Below are 19,966 nucleotides of genomic sequence, written 5' to 3'. Positions count from 1 at the left end.
GAGAGGGAGACACAGAATCTGAAGCAGGCTCCAGGCTCTGAGCTGTCAGCACAGAGCCGGATATGGGGCTAGAACCCACGAACCGTGAGATCATGACCTGAGCTGAAGCCAGATGCTTAACCGACTGAGCCCAGGCGCCCCTCCTTGTTCTTCAGCATCATCTATTTATTCAAGATGTGCTGATTTTTTACCATACATTAGTTACTGAGCAGGGTGCTAACGCTCCAGTGATGAGAGCGGATGCCTGAACTCACTCAGTTTGGTGAAGAGACAGAACAAAGAAAGCCTCTTTCTCTTTGCCTGAGTTTTGAAGCCAGAGTGGGAATAAATGACCTTAGTCCATAAACTTACAATGAGATTGGAACATTTGTGGATTTTACACTTAAATAGTTTCTGTGCCTTTGGTGACAGGAGATGAATATTGCGGATGTTAATTGCGGATTACGTGAATTTGGCGTCACTGGGAGGGAGTGCTCAGGGGCTTGTACACCAGAACAAAGAATTCCATTCAGTAGAACTAGTTTGGATGTAATTTCTTTTCAGAAGTCTCACAACTCAAGAAGGAAACGGGAAATTGCTGAAAAGCAGACAGATGATGGCAGAAAATTTTCTTTATTTGCTGAAAGAAAGTATCAGACCCTTGTAAGTATTTTTCAAGAGCCGGGACTGTTTGACACACGGTGATGGGAGGGTCCCCCCCCCCCCCAAATCACTGGACTCTGCCTGTCCCTCTTGTGTCCCCTCCAGAACTGCAGCACGAACGTGAACTGTGTGAACATAAGCTGCCCGCTGCGAGGGCTGGACAGCAAGGCCTCGGTGGTCCTTCGCTCGAGGTTATGGAACAGCACGTTTCTAGAGGTTTGGCCCTGCCGTCAGGCTGTCCCCTGTGAGTCATTGCTGTTTCTTAGGTCGCCGCTCACTTCCTTAGTGCATCTGCTGGCTTTGTCTCCAAACAGGAATATTCCAAAATGAACTACCTGGACATTCTCGTGAGGGCTTCCATTGACGTGGCCGCCGCCGCTGAGAATATCAAGCTGCCACATGCGGGCACGCAGGTGAGAGGCCCCGTCTTCCCCGAGTTCAGAGCGGATCCCTGTGTCCCTGCCCTGTGCCCTGGCCCGAGGGCGTGCTCCCCTGGCCCTCCCTCCTTTCCCTCACAGCACCGCGCCCCGCCCCCAGGACAAGTCAGATGATGCTTGGGGTGCTGCCGCCCCACGCTGTATTTCAGTAGAATCGTTGGAAGAAGAACCCCACGTGGGGTCCTCTAGCTCTGCAGCGCGTAGGGCAGATGTGGGAGCTCTTCGCCCCCTGGAAGAACGGGCGTGCTTCCTCCTCTGTAGAAACCCCAAGTCTCAGACTGTCCCTGAGGCTGTAGTCCTTGCTGGGAGGGTCCCTGCTCATGGTCACCACCACTTTATGGAGCAGCTCGTGGCACATGAGGCCAGCTGCAGTTATTGGAAAAAATCTCTTTACATGTGAATCAAGAGGTGAGTCTTGTAAAATCAGTTCCTGGTTATGCACCTTGGAACAAGCCCCAAGTGCGCGCTCTCTCTTAGCCACGTAGCAGCCTTGGGAATAAGTAAAGGAAATGGGGATGCCCCTTGGACATGCCTTTCCTTCCGCTCAGAGCGAAGCAGACCCTTCTCCAGGTACCCGTGGTGCCAGGCCCTCGCTGTCGTGGGCTGCGTGACTCCTGTGCGGGCAGAGCACGGACGTGCAGTCTGCCTAGTTTGCCTCACCCTGCGCCTGAACTCAGACAAGAGCCCTGCTCTTGTTTTCTGGAAGGTGATGGAACTAGGTGCCAGTACCCCAGTCTAGGGGCTGGGTCACAAAACAAAGTGAGGTTCTCTTGGACATTTCATGGTAGGGCTTGGAGAACTCATGCATGCTAATGGGAACTGGAGTCTGCTAGACCCTCCTCGGTTTATTTAATAATGGGTGGATTTATGAATGGATTACTGTCTTGTATCTAGAGTGCATTTCTTTTGAAAATGGAGACATTTTCTTATCTCTAGTCTTCTGGTACCTCTTCTATTGGCTCTGATTTCTGAGATACAGCAGCTCAGATATCCTATCTACATGTTTCTTTAGTATTGTTAAGGCGTACTTTTCCTGGGCCTAAAGATTTGAGATTAATTCAAGTGTCAGGATGCCTTTCCCTGTTATTACCTCTTACTGTGGGTTTCAGTTTCATCTTTATCTTAGTCCATCTGTCCTTTCCAGCCTGAAGATCATTTTTCTTTGGAGATAGAAGCAAAGGAGGTTAAGTAATTCAGTCTTGTCTTTTGGTCTTCATATTAAAACTTCTCCTTGCTTTCACTCTAATCTTGGATTTTAAAGGAAAGAAAAAAAAACCCACCTTTTAGTTTCCTTGTAACCCAACCAATTTTAAGAGCATTGTGTTCGCTTCTCAATACATTATAACATGCTGTTGTAACAAAGTCGGAGAGCTGGCCACCTAATTGAACCAGATAAAATGGTTTTTACATTTTTAGCTCAATTAAATTCATCCAGTTAACAGGTACTTTACTGTGCACAAACTAGGTGCCTTCCCTGCACAGAAGAGAAGCAAAGTTGTATCAGATACAGTGTTGACTGTTAAGAGTTTCATGGTCTAGGGGACTGTGAACCAGGAGATAACTGTTGAATTAAGCCAAGGAAGGAAGAGATTGTTAATTGGTTATATTTATTTATCTCCCACTTCATTCCTAAGGAGGCTAGAAATAGTATCTACTTCCTTGCTGCCAAAAATAGGTAAAAGACACATCATTCTTCAGGGGAATGTGATTTTCTTCTTTTGCTCTAAATTCAGGGAGTATGAGATATGGATCCGTTTACAAGACGGGTTTCTGACATGAGGACCGCTCACGGAGGGGTGACAGAGTTTTGTGAAAGATAAAACCCCTTCGTGTGGCGATTTCTTACACTGATGTTCTAAGAATAGAGGGCACTACACACAGAGATTCCGGGGAGGGGAGCCATCCCGGCAGTGAGCCTAAGCACTGCTTGCTCCTGATGGAATTTAATGCGTCAGCAGAGCTCACGCCCCATTTTCACATGCATATGTGAGACATGCAAATGCCCAGATATTAAAGAAACCTCCCTGCCCCAAATGTTTTCGGAGTTGGGGTAATTTCTACTCCCCTAAACCCGGAACTGTCCATCAATAACAGCTGCTGTGGCAAGCTGTGACCAGGCTTCCCAGAGCCCTGGGGTTCCCAGCTCATGGCTGGCCTCCCCTCGATTCCCAGTCCCAGCTGGAGAATGACTGCCTTACAAAAACAGAACAAAATTTAGGTGACAGCTCCCAGAAACAACAATCCTGTGGACTCGCCTCGCTCACCTTCCTGGACTGCAGTGTGGCCTTACACCCAGCCTGGGTTTGCAGAGCACCTTTGCCCTTTAAAAGTGTAGCCCTGCCCCTGGCTTCAGGCTTCAGTCTTCAGTCTTGATACTGAGTTGTTTCCATTGCTGAAAGGCTCCAAAATCTGGTTTGAATGGCTCTCAGACTTGGGGCTGGACCTCTCAGCAGGATGTAGACCCCACCCCCACCAAATCAAAAATTACCTTGTTCAGCTCTTACACTATTATTGGATTGCTGCCATTTGTAGGAGTGGTTTCCCCTATTATCAGCCATGTAAAAGGTGCCCTGGTAACACGGTGCGATGGTAAGGCCGAGTCCCCTGCCACGGACCAGCCTCCACTCTCCACGTCCAGGTTGTCATGTGGCCCCCAAGGACTGTGCGCCCTCCCTGTGCTAGATAGGGAAGCAGAGTTAAATGAGATACAGCATAGGCTAAGTACTTGGTTGCTGCTGTTTTGGTTTAGAGAAGGCAGGCTTACCAGTCACATGGAGTACCCGGTTCCATCGCTGCGCTCTCCCCATGCTTTCTTCCCACTAAACGGTTACTCCTGTGTGAGTTAGACCCAGTCATCAGGGTTGTTTTCACTTACAGCTGGGATGCCTGTCTGAGGGGGAAGGGAGGAAGGGGGAGGGGAACAAAGGGGCTCCCCCACCCCCGCAGCGGGCTGGCAGTTTGAGAAACCTCACGGAGAGCATAACAGGAAGCACAGTAGCTAGTAGAGGTGTTCGAGTTGGTGTCACAGGCTGAAAACAACGTCTTTCCTCTTTAATGTTCAAAGAAAAGCAATTCTCTTGCTCTAAAGTATATTCTATAAATGAGGTTGAGAAGCTGTTTTCTAGCATAAATAGAAAAGTATTTTAGTGAAGAGGTTTTTTTTTTTTTTTAAAGAGAATCTCACGTAAGTATGGAAGCACAACGAAATAGAAGCACTTTTAGGCAGCATCAGGGGTTCGATACTAGTACAGAGGACTTGACTAAAAACACTTGGCAGAAGCAAAATACTCACTTTCTCTTTACCCTTCATTTTACATTCTCTTATTTCAGAAGTATCAGAAACTTCAACTGGAAGCTCTCTACTCTGTTTATAAAATCCGGTTTGTAGCGATCACCGAGTCTTTTACATGCTTGGAAAACATAGTCTCCTGAGTTCACAAATCCACCTGAATCCTTAACACACATAACCAAGTGGTTGCAAATTGCCAGGAACAACTTCTTAGATTTCTGAATAGACACTATTTCTGTTTACTTGGTATTTGCCAGCCAGCAAGTGGTTAGGGTTTAGGCTTCTCATCAGCTGTAGCTCACAGCTCTAAGCCATCTCTGAACAAATCCAGGGCTTACAAATATACTGTTGTAGAACACACACAGGAGGCCCTTTCAGGGAATCTTATTGTGTATTGGGGTCCTTAGTTGGACATCCTAAGGAGAAGTTAAACTGGTATCAGCAGTGCAGCTCCACCCCTGTTTTCATATTTCACACCATCTTTAAAATCTGAGGGAGGAATGGGGCGCCTGAGTGGCTCATTCCCCTAAAGTGTCCAGTTCTTGATTTTGGCTCCGGTCATGATGTCAAGGTTCATGAACTCAAGCCCTGCCTCAGGCTCTGAGCGGACAGTGTGGAGCCTGCTTGGCATTCTCTCCCTTCTTCTTTCTCTGTCCCTCCTCTTCTCTCTCAAAATAAATAAAAACATTTTTTAAAAATCTGAGGCTAAATGGGTAAGAGGCATCTACTCCCGAAATCATTGTTGCACTATATGCTAACTAACTTGGATGTAAAGTTAAAAAAAATAATTAAAAAAAATCTGAGGACTACAGGCTAGTTCTGGTCTGTATTAGCCATTTTGAGCCCTTCTATTTCCAATACTGAAAATGAAAAGAGAAGATGATCATTCTCAAAAAAGATACCGGATTAATCAGATGAAACAAGATTGGCTGTGTGTTGATGACTGTTGAAAATTGGTGATGAATAAATGGTTTATTATATAATTTTCTCTACCTTGATTCAATACAAACATTTTAAAAAGAGGAGTTAGCAAAAAAAGAAAATACTTTGTCAAAACACAGTCTAGCATTTTCTAGGTTCTGGGAAAAGATCTCCTATCAAAATATCTCATTAGGCTGTATTGTTCAAAATGTGTCTGGAACAGAATTAGAACCATGAATCCCACTTACACAACGGTGCCTGTTTTTATGCCCCATAGGTTCGTGTGACTGTGTTTCCCTCAAAGACCGTAGCTCAGTATTCAGGAGTACCGTGGTGGATCATCCTAGTGGCTATCCTTGCTGGGATTTTGATGCTTGCTCTCTTAGTGTTTTTGCTATGGAAGGTAAGTCCTCTCTGGCATTTGGGTTTTAATGTTTTTTGAAAGAAGTGAATTTATACAGATAGTCTGTACATTTCTTTCTAATACTTCCCTTTTCCCAACATTTTGTTATAAAGCTTTGCCAACATAGAGCAAACTTAAAAAATTTACAGTGAACACCTGTATATCTGCCTAGCGCCTTAGATTTAAAGGTATATTATTTGTACATTATGACGAGCTTCCTAAATAAAAAATCTTGATTTTTTTTCACATAATTTAGCATGTTTGGCAACTAACAATGTAAAAATTTTACTTTAGCATTTTCTTCATCTAAAATTCTGAATCTAAGCCAAATTGTTGGATGTCCCACTAATCTGAACCTGTATCCTTGTTAATTTCAACTTCTGTAAAGAAATGTTCATGGTAGCCTTGGGGCTTGTTTACACATACAGCTAGAGTAGGAGTAGAAAAGCATGAAGTTGGGGTGCCTGAGTGGCTTTGTTCGTTAAGCGTCCGACTCTGGATTTCAGCTCAGGTCATGGTCTCACAGTTCATGAGACTGAGCCCCATGTCAGGCTCTGTGCTGACAGCATAGAGCCTGCTTGGGATTCTCTTTCTCCCTCTCTCTCAAAATAAACAAACACATTAAAAACATGAAGTTAATAACTCCATCGCAAGGGAGTCCTCATGGCCTCTATCAAACATGAGGAAGATCTGGGTTTAATATGATGTTCTGTGTGAGAATTTGGTCCTGCAAATAAAGTTTAATTTTCCCCCCTTGATTTCTGCCAGTAAATAATCTACTTTACAGAACTGTGTGTATGAGATGAATGCCTACTTTTGTTGCCAAAGATTATGACCTACAGATTTTGGACTATTCTAAGTGAGTAAAGGAAGTTCACAGTCCCTTATCAATAATTACAAATTGCAAAAAAAACCTCTAAAAACTGAAAATTTGTGATGACTTATTTGGGAACAAGATGACATGTGAAGAGAGGCAGTATATACCCTTTATCCTTTATTTAACAGTTCTGTGAAACCAATGTCTAGATTACAGTGGCATTATGTATGCAACATATTACTTTTCTAAGATGCCTAAACTTGTAGATTTCCAGAAAAATTTTTGTCCACAAGATTTTGGGCAAATGATTATGAACCTCTACCAACAATATCCAGGATCAAACTATCTTTATCCTTCCCTTGAATCCACATACAGTTGACAAGGATTCAGGATATTGCCACTTTCGATATTGGACTTTATTTTTTGTTTTATTTTTCGAAGTAACTTCTTACCCTAGTGTGAGGTAATTTTCTGGTGTCCTCCAAATGTGTGATCGAAGCTTCATAATTGTTCTTGTCAAAACTCCTTGAATTGGACATTAGCCAGTCAGTCCTAGCTCTGATGTTAACTTAAGGCAGCAGGTTTCTCTGGTCAGCACAGCCAGCCATAGGAGATGCTCTGAAAAGTATTTTGGTATCAAAAACTGAATTTAAGGTTTGATATTTGAGAATGGCCTTTGTGTACTCTTGGGAAGAGGTCACAAAGACCGTCTATTTCAGAGCAGGTCTTATTGGTAGTCTTTAATGAGGGTGTGACATAGCAGTGGGTTGAGAGTTAAGTAACCCGAGCTGTATAATTCTAGGCAAATCCCTTCATCTCCCTGGGGCACTGGTTTGCTTTAGCTCTTTAGTACGTGGATTGGACTATGTGATCTCATGGGTGGTTTGTAGCTCGAAAGTATCCACAACTCACAAGTGAACACTAAAGGAAGCAGACAACCTCTATATCCCCTACATGAAGATCATTTTTAATACTTTATGGATACTTTTCCTTCTGAAAATGAACTATTTGTTTTTATGTGTTAAAATCATAGAACTTGAGGGCCAGAAAGGACTCTGGTTCAGTGGCCTTTAAAGTAAGTTTTGCAGATCCACATAGGTGCCAAGATGAAGTGAGGCAGTGGAGCGAGTGCAAATATCCCCACTTCAGCCCGAGTAGTACTGATGTTATATGCTTTCAATACCAGGATATTGCATAGGGTTTTGCTGGAAGGTAAAGACAAAAAATCCTTAAGTCTGGGCCAGTCACCCTCATTGTGCCAACGAGGATGCCCATGCCCATGGAATGTTGCCAAGCTGCAAACCAGACCAGGACTTTGGGTTCCAGGCTCATTCCTTCTCCCCACACCTGTTGCCTGGCAGGTGTGACTGAAAGTTGGTCGGTGTGTTCACTGTGTATTAAATGGAGAGAGTCACAAGTAAACACCAGGATAAAGAGTTTAGATCTGTGCTAATAAAACATCCTGTGATGATGGAAGCATTCTGAAGCTGCACTACCCAGTGTGTAGTCATGAGACACAGGTGACTGTGGAGCACTTGGAATGTGGCTGGTGCAACGGAGGTGGTTTTAATTTAAATTTGAATACCCTTGTGTACTTAGTAGTAGTTAGCACGCTGTACAAAACAGATCTAGATTTTTACCTTCATGAGTTGCCAGACTAGGAAGTAGAATTTTCCAGGACGGCAGATTTATTTGACCAGCTCTCTTTCAACAGGCAGTTCCATAGCCTTATGAACAAGTAGACTGAAAAAGTTCTCCATCGTTGAATGAAGGAAGTTACAGTAGAAAATGGAATGACACTTCTGTGTTCATTTAGAGTGACTTAACCTGAAGAACATAGGTTCTTACCACTTAAGGGTTCCATAGTGGTTCAGAATTTGGGAAAGTGACAACAGTCATTCTTTCATGTTGGTAAATTCAAATTTATATTGTGATTTACCCACAATCCAAAATAGATGATATTGTTCCATAAAAGCTACTGTGAGAGGCAGAAAAATGCAGTATCTATTTTGTTTGGATTTGCTAAATCTTAGAGAACTTCCGTAACCTTTGTCTAAGTAAAATGCAAAAGTCAATCATTTGCCTGTTTTAGAATTCATATTCATAATCATTACAATGATGTGTGTCCTCAGGATTTCTGTTACAAATAGAAAAATCAGGTGACTAGTGTCAGTTGTCTAAATATTTGACCAGACACCCACGAGAACTGAGTTGGTTTGGTCACTGTCCGTGTAACATAGTGCGGCGGCTCTTCACGTTTGGCTGATCCATTGTGGTCTCTCTGTAAACAAGCTATACATAGAAAACAGGTTAAGATCTGAGATTTGCTTTTGTTTAGCTCTTATATACAAAACTGTAAAACTGACTAAATACCTTGCTTCCTTATAGTGTGGTTTCTTCAAGAGAAATCAGAAAGCTCATTATGATGCCACCTATCACAAGGCTGAGATCCATGCTCAGCCGTCTGATAAAGAGAGGCTTACTTCTGATGCATAGTATTGATCTACTTCTGTAATTGGTAATTGATCAATGTTTTTTAATTGCTAGCTGTGGGACGTGCTATGGTTGTGGTGGCTAACTTTAAGAGCAACAGCTTGCTGTGTGTGTCCCATTAACAGATGTTTCCAAATGTCCACACTGGCTTGCCTTGCTTGGATTTATTTTATTTCACTTGAAAGCTCAGGGTGTTTTTTGTTTAGATATGCAAAGACTCGTTTGTTGCAGGTGAGTTATTCTGTGTTGTGGTCAAACATCACCGACCGCAATGAAGAAGATTGCAGTCTATGTACACACAAAAGGAGGCACTGCCCCTCCACAGTAGCCCAGTTGGCCATGTGTTGTCATTCTAGTACGTAGCATCCCACTTGGAATTTCAAAGATGAATAAGAAATCATGACAGGTTTCTTGTCCATTTTGGAATTTCCCACAGATAGACGCTTGTGTTGACTGCCTAATTAACCTGTTGCATGTTGGAAACATTGTGTTTCTCTTGATAAGAAGGCTTTCTCACTGTCTTTTTTGATCTTGCTATAAAGTGATGGGGGAAGGCTTGGAATGCTTTTGTTGCTCAGAAATTGTTTTATGCTAGCTAAGCATGCAACTTCCTTTTCCTGCTTATCTACTACAGGTCAAAGACCATTACAACAAACTATGTTGACATGGTGGACAATTTCAGAAGATGGTTCTATACCAAAGTGACCAGTAGACAAAATTCTAATATAAAAATGCTCTGGACATTCTTTCAATATGTTGTAATGGAGTTTGCCCTTGTTTCATGTTCCTAGAGATTTTATTCAACTTTGGGTCTTGGTTGATTTTTAAGTTCATGTATTTTGCTTCTTTTATGTGTAAATCCATGGAAACAGGAATTGGTGGTAATTCCTTTTTCCATTTCTGTGGGCATGAGAGGATGGAATTACTCCATAATCCCTTTCCATGGCCTATGTCGTGGTGCGTCCGGCACTTCCATTTCAGTTCTCCATACCGCCCTTGATTTCCTCATCTGTCTAAATGAAGCAAGAGCCACATTCTGTAACTGATAGGTATTTTGGCTTTTTGCACAGAATATTAAGGAGTCCATGTAGAAATGGCCTTAGAAAAAAATGTCTTGGTCAGTTTTTCCTACTGACCTAGGGATGACTGGGTAGAACTTTACTTTGCCCCATGACATTTTTATAACATCATTCAACATAAGTGTTCCATTCCCGTTACATGATACAAATTGACCCTTCCAACTATCTTCCTCATCCTCCATCTGCACCTTAAATTGAAAACACACCTTTTTCATTAAATATATATTTTATTCATTTTAAAAATTCAATTTGAGTAAAAAATTCCCTAATATGTTCTCAATAAAAATCTACTTTGTATCAGATTGAATATTTTTTAAAAAATGAATAAAATAATAATTTAAGGGTACATTTCCTTTGCCAGAAAAAATGAGGGGTGCTTGGAAATTCAATGTAGTGCTACTGTCCTCGCGTTCTTTGTGGTACATGATTGATTTTATTACAGGACACAGTTACTACATGATTTATTAATGAAACAGCTTAATTTAGAAGCACAAGAAATCCAGACAGTGTAAATTGCCTGGTAGCTAATGAGATGTGCTGAACCTTGGAGGAGAGAAGATTCTTAAATTTTCCCATTTGAACACTGGCATATTTAAATAGTAATTTGTAAAATATTTGTGATCTGATTCCATTTTGTTAGTGGGAGAGGGATATGAAATAATTTTTGCTTTGTGGCCTTTATTAGAATATCATTTCAAAGAACAATCTTTTTAACCTGAAAATTAGATCTTTAACATATAGTATTGTGATTATAAGAAATGGAAGCATTTTTCAACAACTATTAAGTTTGTTAGTAAAGACAACGGAAAAACGGACTTTTCTTCCAGTGTTACAGCTGTCTTCTGTTTATCCCCACTGGCTGGTATGTCTTTTCGACCTACTAGCTCCTGCTTAAAAGAAACCATGTCTTTTTTTTTTTTTTTTTTTTCACCCTTCTTCCAAAGATAGGCGTAGCTGAACAGAAAGCTTAGCCGTTCCCATGGGGTGCGTTTGCTTTTCTTGAGATACTTAATTTGTTTCTGCCTCTCTTTTCCCTTCGTCAGTGCGGATTCTTTAAGCGCTCTAGGTACGATGATAGCGTCCCCCGATACCATGCTGTGAGGATACGGAAGGAAGAGCGGGAGATCAAAGATGAAAAATATAGTGATAGCCTGGAAAAAAAACAGTGGATCACAAGGTGGAATGAAAATGAAAGCTACTCCTAAAGGGGGCCAAAAAAGGCTTCACAGTTCCAACTGCTTCTTCCCCCTCCCAACTCAGAAATCTAAATGGACTTCAAAGGCTGCTCCGCCCGGAATGTTAACTTCAGGCAGGCCACACACAGGAACAGAACAGTTTTAACTGTGGGCGTGGCCACGTAGCCTGAGGCTCCGGTTTTGCACAGCCAAATCTAAGACTGTTGGAATGGATTTTTCTTTCACTGCCTTAATTTAACTTTCCGGGTTGCCTTTGTTTTTGGTGTGGCTGACTTCCACGTGCTGGGAAAGGGCCGGCTGCGCCGAAGAGGGCGCCCGGTCTCCGCGCCGACAGTGGCCACCCTAACCCGGCCTCTGCACTCATTGTTCCCACAGGACTCGAGAACTTGCAAGTGTCCTGCATCACAAGACTATGTCGTCGGGGAGTTGTGTGTCAACTTAAAGTGCTCTTCTTAAATGTGCAATAGGTGACGTTGCTGTCTTTAACCATTTCCCAGAGGTGTGAATACTCACACTAAATAACATACAGGTTTCATGCTTCCTTTTCACTAAAACACAGGTGCAACAGACTTGAATGCTAGTTATACTTACTTGTATATGGTATTTATTTTTTTTATAAACCATTTTGTCATTGACAAGCCAAAGATTATCTTCCAGTTGGATTAAACCATCAGAATTAGAAGATGAGATGTCATTGGTTTGAATTTAGTGCAAAAAAAATATATAAGTTATTACGGCATCTCCCTTCATGACAGCCCTCCGCTGCCTCCAGACCCGAAATGTTTAATCCTTATCAGACAGTGGGTATTTCTGAATTTAGAGCCCTGTGTTATGTCCTGCATTTTGTGCTATAATTTTCAGGAACTCTTGGAAATAATGGGTTTGTTTGCTGAACTTCAGTGCAGTTTACTCCTTGCTGCAAAAATTGTAATAATCAGGACTTAGAAATGGTGAGTGCCTCTGGTGGATCCAAACCGACCCAATGTGAGACTACTGAGTATCTGATACCAGAAGGCAGAACATTGCGGCTTGTAAGTTTTTAGATGTTGTTGGAATCATTTCATCAGTGAGTCAATGTTCTGTTTTTAACTTGGTTTCCTCCTCTTTACTTTGAGACTGCACTAATAACCAGTTTTAAATGGCTTCATTGTAAAAATGAAGTGACAGAGGAGGAAAACATTCTTATACATTCAACAGAGATTGAAGAGATAGGAAAGCTGAATCTTAAAAAATTACTACTTCAAAATGTTAAGTTATATGGGGAATAATAGCAAACAGGTGCTAACTTGTTTAGATCTAGTATAAGCAGTGTCTCAATCTTTCAAAAGAACAAAATAGAGCTACATGTGCCATTTCTGCTTTGGAGCATTTTTTCCCTCTTTTCAGAAATCTTATGCCCTTCAGATGCTCTCATCATATTTTGAAATTTTCATTGTTTTACAAATGACATTTTGTTTACAAAAATTTCTCTAAAATCGGTCATACCAGTGTTTGAAAACTATTCCTTAGTTAGGTAACTTGTAACCTCATGAACTATCTTTCTAGGTTGCTAAGAAGCTGGTATTTTGTGTTCTAGACCTTCATTATAAAAACAGTGTCCTAAAAGGGGAGGAGGAGGTGGAAGGCGGTTCAGCAACAGTGAAACAAGAATGGAGTGGTGTTTGTTGTTAAAAATGTCATCTTAAGTCAAGTCACTGGTCTGTTTGCATTTGATACATTTTAATACTAGCACTGTAAAACTATTTCATGATTAGAAAATACCTGTGGATATTTGTATAAAAGTGTGAAATAAATTTTTTATGAAAGTGTTCATTGCTTAGTAACACATTATACATATATATATATATATATATATATGAAACAAACTCTAAAATTATAAATAACCTGAATTGCTTTTTTTTATTTCATGGAGCCAAACTAAAGTTTTTGATGTATTTTCCCCCCCTTTGGAATCTACTGTTCAGTTGATGTCAAAAGAAAATGATCTTAAAGTATGTTTATTCAAAATGCCTACAAATTAAGAGATGTCATTTAGCAGTGATACCGTGGAATTAAGAGTTAAGAGGTCTTAGGGCAAAGTTGCTTTCTTCTTAGAAGATATTTTGATAGCAGTTCGGCTGTGTCATTACTGATCTGGCAGAACTGACCAGTCTGAAAATATTTTCTTCACCAGAGGATTTTGTTTGGATTTAAGCAATTTTGTGAACCTTCTCTAGCTGGTTTATCACAATCTTATAAATAAAAACAAGGCACATATCTAGTGCTCAGATAATATAGCATGCACTGGACTGAATAATTTTCTAATGCAAAATCTGTCTAGTAAAATAGTTTTCTACTGTACTTGGTATTATGTAGTGACTTAGTCTTTGTTCTTTGAAGATGAGACAGGTATTACCACCAAAAGAAATGTGATTGGTCCTTTTAATGACAGACCAGTAGCTGTGAACCTTTTATTTACCAGTCCCAAGGATCTGCCCAGATTAATTACTACAGTGTGTAATCGCCATAACCATTGAGAGTGGCAGTTGCTATGGCCTGGCCAGGGCCATGGTGTAAATACTTGCATTGGACATTATGCCAATGCTGTTGAGGTCTCCTAAGACCGTACCCCTTTCTCTCCCTCTTAAAAAATCATACGGGAACGCCAGTCATAGATTAAGGGGACAATCCTTGGATCCATTTACAAACACTGACATTTTCTTGTTGGTTACAGATTACTTGTCACAGCCACATACTTGACATGCCCTGGGGTTGAGGCTATTCTGGGATTTGGGGCAGATCTAAGTGGGGATTCTTTAAATTGTCCAGAGCAGGGGAGTATGGTTAAGACCAAGCCTTCTACTCTAAAATGAAAACATCTTAATGAGAACAGACCTCTAGTACACTAACCTATGAAAGGGACAGTGTGGCAAGAGATAACAAATTGTTTTGTTTTTAAGGAAGAGTGAAATGCTATGGGTGGGTGGGTTCCACGTGACTACAACCTGAGGGCTAAGAAAACAGCAATGTATGAAAGCTGTGATCAGGTAGGGTAGCATAAAGTAAATGATTAAAGGCAATTCCATAACACCAAAGGGTAGGGTCCAATCCCGGCTCAACCACTGAGGAGAAGGCAAGGTTCAAAGAGATGGAAGAAAATGAACTTCAGGATGATTTCAAAAATGGTAGCTACTGAAAAAAAAAAAAAAAACTAGTAGGCCTCTATTCTTCCAGTAGTTCCTGCTTCTTTCCCTTTTGTACCTTTTAAAAAACAGGTTTTGCGGACTCTGAAAGGCATCGGCCCCAGCTGATAGGATGGGGGAGCCCTGAGTGCTGCGGCCAGGTATGCAGTGGCGTTAACCAACGGACCCATCTAGAGGGACAGTTGTGAAAGGATTCATGATTAAATCCTCTAAGAATAAGTGACTTATAAAATACAAATCAGAGTGAGAAAACTGGTCTAGCACAGTGCGAGAGTAGAGAAGGCGCCACAAAGTATACAACCAGCCAGGGAATGGTTAATGAGGACCCTGTAGTAAAGGAGTCAAGTGCAAGTTTTATAAAAGTCAGTGGAGCTTATGGGCCTCAATCTCTACCCTTCTCCTAATGCCATCTCTCAGGCTGTCTGTTGCATGGAAATGGGCAGCAACAGACCTATGTTAGCAGAGGTCAGACAGAATTTACTATTCATCCTTCTAGAACATTGAAAAAAGACTCAAACTATAGGGATGTCATGGACTTCTTTTGTTATCCAGAGTTTAGCAGATAAGTATTCAATCCAGTCCACCAATAACCAGTAGATAGATTTAAGTGAATATTCTGCTAATATCCTGTCATTGTGAAATGAAGATATAGTTTAACTGTTTCTTCCAGTTGGAAATAAAATTTCTAAGGATGGTAGTAGACTCTGGGAATACATATACAAATGAAACCTCTTATAGGAAGCTTATCTAAAACAACAGATGGTAAACCAAAGCAATCTTAAGAACAGAGCTAAAGGGATGTATCCCAGATTTCAAGATATACTACAAATCTATAATTAACACTATAGTTAACACTATGATACTAAGCACACAAAAAGATCTATATCAGTGAAACAAAAGAGAAAACCTAGAAGTAAACCCAAACTTAGTCAGTTTATGACAAAGGAACCAGGAATATATAATCAGGAAAGATAGTTTCAGTAATGGTGCTGGGAAAACTAGACTATTTTCTGATGCCATACACAAAAACTCAAAATGGATTAAAAACCTAAATGGGAGACATGAAACTAACTCCTAGAAGAAAACCTGGGTAGTAATCTCTTTGACATCAGCCTTCGCAACATTTTTCCAGCCAGGTTTTCTCAGGCTGGAAACAAAAGCAAAAAAAAAAAAAAAAATTTGGGACTACGTCAGAATCAAAAGTTCTTGCATAGTGAAGGAACCAACAAAAGGAGAAAGGCAACCTGATGAATAGGAGAAGATATTTGCAAATGAAACCTCCAATAAGGGGTTAATTTCCAAAATATATAAAGAACTTCTACAACTCATCAAAAATAGAAATAATCCAATTAAAAATGAGTAGAGAACCTAAGTAGACATTTTTCCAAACAAGACACATGTGGCTAACAGACCTATGAAAAGATGCTCAACATCATTAAATATCAGGGAAACCAAATCAAATCATAATCAGATATCCCCTCACACCTGTCAGAATGGCTAATATAAAAACACAAGAAGCAAGTTTAAGTGTTGGTGGGGATGTGGAGAAAAGGGAACCCTCATTTGCTATTGGTGGGAATGTGAATTGGTACAGCCACTGTGGAAAATAGTATGGAGGTTCCTCAAAACATCAAAAACAGGCATACCATATGATTCAGTAATTCCATTACTTGGTATTTACCAAAAAAACCCCAAAACCCAGTAATTTGAAAAGACATATGCACCCCTATGTTTATTGCAGCATTATTTGATGACATTCACAAATTCTGATAGGATGTGACCACCTTTGGAAGGCCATTGTTGTGACATATTTTTCTCTGTATTTCTCATAGCAACAAGAATAGGTCTAACTATGATTGTGTTTTGGTTTATTACTGAATACAGTAAAAGTCTCAAAGGAGCTTTGGTGGTGTTGGAGGTTGAGGTATTATTCAAGGTGCATTAAAATTCAAGTCTGAGAGGGCGCCTGGGTGGCTCAGTCGGTTAAGCCTCCGACTTCGGCTCAGGTCAGATCTCACGGTTGGTGAGTCTAGCCCCACGTCAGGCTCTGTGCTGACAGCTCAGAGCCTGGACCCTGCTTTGAATTCTGTCTCCATCCTCTCTCCCCCTCTCTATCAAGATACGGAGGCAATCTCAGTGTCCACTGATAGATGAGTGGATAAAGAAGATGTGTTATTTACGTTCTGTGAAATATTAGTCATAAAAAAATGACATACTGCCATTTGTGACAACATGGATGGACCTAGAGGGCATTATACTAAGTGAAATAAGTCAGAGAAAGATGTCATATGATTTCACTTACATGTGGAATATGAAAAACAAAGCAAAGCAGAAACACGCATAAACACAGAGAACAAACTGGTGTTTGCCAGAGGGAAGGTGTGGAAAGGAAACAAGAAAATGGGTGAAGGGGAGTGGGAGATGCAGGCTTTCAGTTATGGTATGTGTAAGCCACAGGGATGAAACGTACAGTATAGGTAATAGTCATTAATACTGTACTAGCATTTTATGGTGACAGATGGCAGCTATTCTTGTGATGAGCACAGCATGATAGACTTGCCTACTATGTTGTATACCTGTAACTAATGTGACATTGTGTGTTAACTATACCTCAATAAAACAAACAAGATTTCTCTATCATTACTACAGCCTTCCCCTCCCCACACCTTTTATCTGACCTCTAAGAATAGTACCTCATAACAAAAGTACTACTTATTTTCCTTTGACACAGTCATTTTTGGGTAGAAGAATGCAATGGTTTGGGTTTCTTCATTATGTGGAGCTATTATAATTAATTCATTTATTTTGACATTCAATAGTCATAGAGTACCTGTTAAAGTACCTATTACAGGCCAACATGTAGGGAAAGGGATGGAGATACAGAAGTAACACAGATTCTTGTTCTTGTGGAACTTACCATGTGATAACTAATACTATGCAAAAAAGTGATCGGATAGGATGATAGCTAATTTATTTATACTTTTAAATATGAAATCCACTGCTATTGGTCTATGTAATGATATTACTCACCATATCTTGTATAGAATGGACCAAAAATCATAATCAGAATTTGTGAAAAAGTTATTCTCAAGGAGTAAAATACTGTAATTGATGCTTTGAGTAGGAACCAATTTGTGTTCTTCCCTTTTAACTCTTACCAGTGTGTCATAAAATACTGGAATACTTATAAGACTCTAAGAAAGAAAAATGTTCAAATAAAACACAGATGATACTATCAAACATAGATGAATTCACTTTGTAGAAGTAACCATTTAAGATCTTGCATTAAGATATCAATGGTTGACATAAGAGGGGTACCTGATCGTATGTGGGTGCAACTTGCCTTCGAAACCAAACCCATTCCCAGAAAATTTGGAATAGTCATTCTCAACCTGGGCTACACATCTGAATTTCTAAGGAACAAAATTTTTAAAAATCCCAATGCCTAGACTGCATGCCAGATCGACTCTGTCAGAATCTCAAGGTGGGACCCATGAATCAGTGCTGCTCAAGGCGTCCCACGTGACTCAAACTGTAGCTGAGGTTGACAACTGCTTTAGAGGTCACTGGGTGGCCTGAATATTTATGGAAAGGGCTCTGTACTCCGTGTGAAAATGCCTCATTTCTGCTTGTGGTGATTCCACTGCAGCACCAAGAGCGGAGAAGCTAGCAGCATATTTGCCATGGGAGGGGGACAAGTGGGCAGGGTGTACGGGAGCAAGGCCAAGGCACGCTGCTGAGTGTAAGCTCCTCCTCGTAGAATGTAACCTGGTGAGTGAGTGACATGTTTGTGCCCATTTCCACATCTGTAAAACAGGATTGACAGTAGGAACCTCACAGGTTCTTTTAAAAAAAAAGTTTGGTTTTTTTTTTTAAATTGTGGGAAGGGACAGAGGGAGAAAGAGTCTCAAACAGGTTCCACGCTGAGCACGGAGCCCGACATAGGGCTCAATCCTATGACCCTGGGATCATGACCTGAGTCAAAATGAAGAGTCACCTGGGGGCAGTAAGATGGCGGAGAAGTAGGGAGCCCTAATACCTCCACCTGCCCACAACTGTCAAACTGAGAAGAGTTAAAAGCCACAGCTTTCTGATCTCCAAGAATGAAGGTGCCCGCACAGACCCGTACTGATAACAGCCTCATGGATGCCTGAGTGAGGGCGAACTGGGACCGGAGACTCTGGGGGAGGGAGGGCCGGCTCAAAGCGGAGCCAGGAGAGAAAGTGCCCAGAAAGCGTCCTGTGTCCAGAGACTCAGTGCAGGGCGCTGCGTGGGACTGCCGTGCAGGGCAGGGTGGCACAGAGCCTGAGGGGAAGAGGAGAGACTGAATCGCTCATAGCATAAGCCCTGGAGAGGGGCGACCTCGCCCGGGACTGAGAGAAATCCGTCCCCCCAGCGGGCTTGTTCTCCCTTGGGCCCAGCAGCTCACCAACTGCAGGCGGAGCCAGAGGAAGAACTGGCTCCACAACCCCCTACTCAATCCCCGCCAGAAAGCCGCCCGTCCGCCAGAGATTTTAACTGTGGTGGCAACAACAAAGTGCGTGGCCAAGGCCTTGGAAACCTGGCAGAACTTAGAAAACAAACAATTTGACCCGCCCTGGCACGGGGAGGGCAGACTTAAGAGAGTGGCTGGCAATGCACGGTCTGAGGAGGGCTTGGGGTGCCGCCCTTCTTCTCCCCAAAACCACTAAGGTGGGGCCTCAGAGAGCAGCCCCTGAGACCCGACCAACCTACACCAAGCCGCACCCATCCACACTGGAGAGCTGCTGCGTTTTTGCTTATTATTTCTATTATTTTAATTGTTTTTTCTTTCGTTTCTTATTTTTATTTTTTAAAATTTTCCCTTGTTTGCTCTTTTCTATTTTCCTATTTCCTTCTTTTCTTCCTTTCCCCCTGGAGTCTGGGAAAAACCAACATTCATGCACTGCTGTGCTTGGATCAACTCTTACCATCCAGATATTTTCTCCTTTATCTCATTCTTATCTCTGCCCTCTGCAGGTTTTATGCTCTCAGACTGTCCTTTATCTCTGGCTGTCGCTGTCCTCCCACCTTCTTTTTTGCCTTTCCAGTCCTCTCTTCTTTCCTGTTCCATTTTTGCTTTCCCCTTTTGGTCTGCTTGTTTACTTGTTCTGTCAGTGCATCTGTGTGCTTGTGTTCCCTGTGTGTTTGTGTGTCTGTTTTCCTTTTCAGGGCTACCTCAAGAAACAAGCCAAAGCATACATAGTGGAAAGTCCCAAATATCGCTGAGTAGGGAAATAAAATAATCAGAGGCATAACAAGAGAAACCGAGAAACACCATTACAAGAACATCTGAAACAACAGACCCTAGACAGTCAAAGAGCCTCCTTCAGTAGAGAAATACTAATAGGCACACAGTGCAGAACAAGCTTTTAAAACTGACAAGAGACAGAAAGCTAGCCAAAATGACAAAATGAAAGAACTCCCCTCTAAAGAAACTCCAGGAAGAAATCACAGCTACAGAACTGCTCAAAACAGACACAAGTAAC

The 19,966-nt window shown here is 41.5% G+C and overlaps 1 protein-coding gene across 1 annotated transcript in view; it reads left to right on the top strand.

The window, feature by feature from the left end:
* Positions 1-15,637, top strand: part of ITGA6 (integrin subunit alpha 6) — a 64,029-nt gene extending 48,392 nt beyond the window's left edge. The window contains exons 26-30 of the mRNA XM_029933307.1: positions 544-642; positions 748-858; positions 957-1,055; positions 5,567-5,692; positions 11,125-15,637. Of these exons, the coding sequence (XP_029789167.1) occupies positions 544-642; positions 748-858; positions 957-1,055; positions 5,567-5,692; positions 11,125-11,286 (597 nt within the window). The 3' untranslated portion in view covers positions 11,287-15,637. The remainder of the gene's footprint in view (positions 1-543; positions 643-747; positions 859-956; positions 1,056-5,566; positions 5,693-11,124) is intronic.
* The last annotated feature ends 4,329 nt before the right edge of the window (positions 15,638-19,966 follow it).

The sequence above is a fragment of the Suricata suricatta genome, chromosome 3 (assembly GCF_006229205.1).
Source record: "Suricata suricatta isolate VVHF042 chromosome 3, meerkat_22Aug2017_6uvM2_HiC, whole genome shotgun sequence".
NCBI lineage: Eukaryota > Metazoa > Chordata > Mammalia > Carnivora > Herpestidae > Suricata > Suricata suricatta.
The sequence above is the reverse complement of the archived record's forward strand: the minus strand, read 5'-3'. Positions and strand labels throughout refer to the sequence as shown.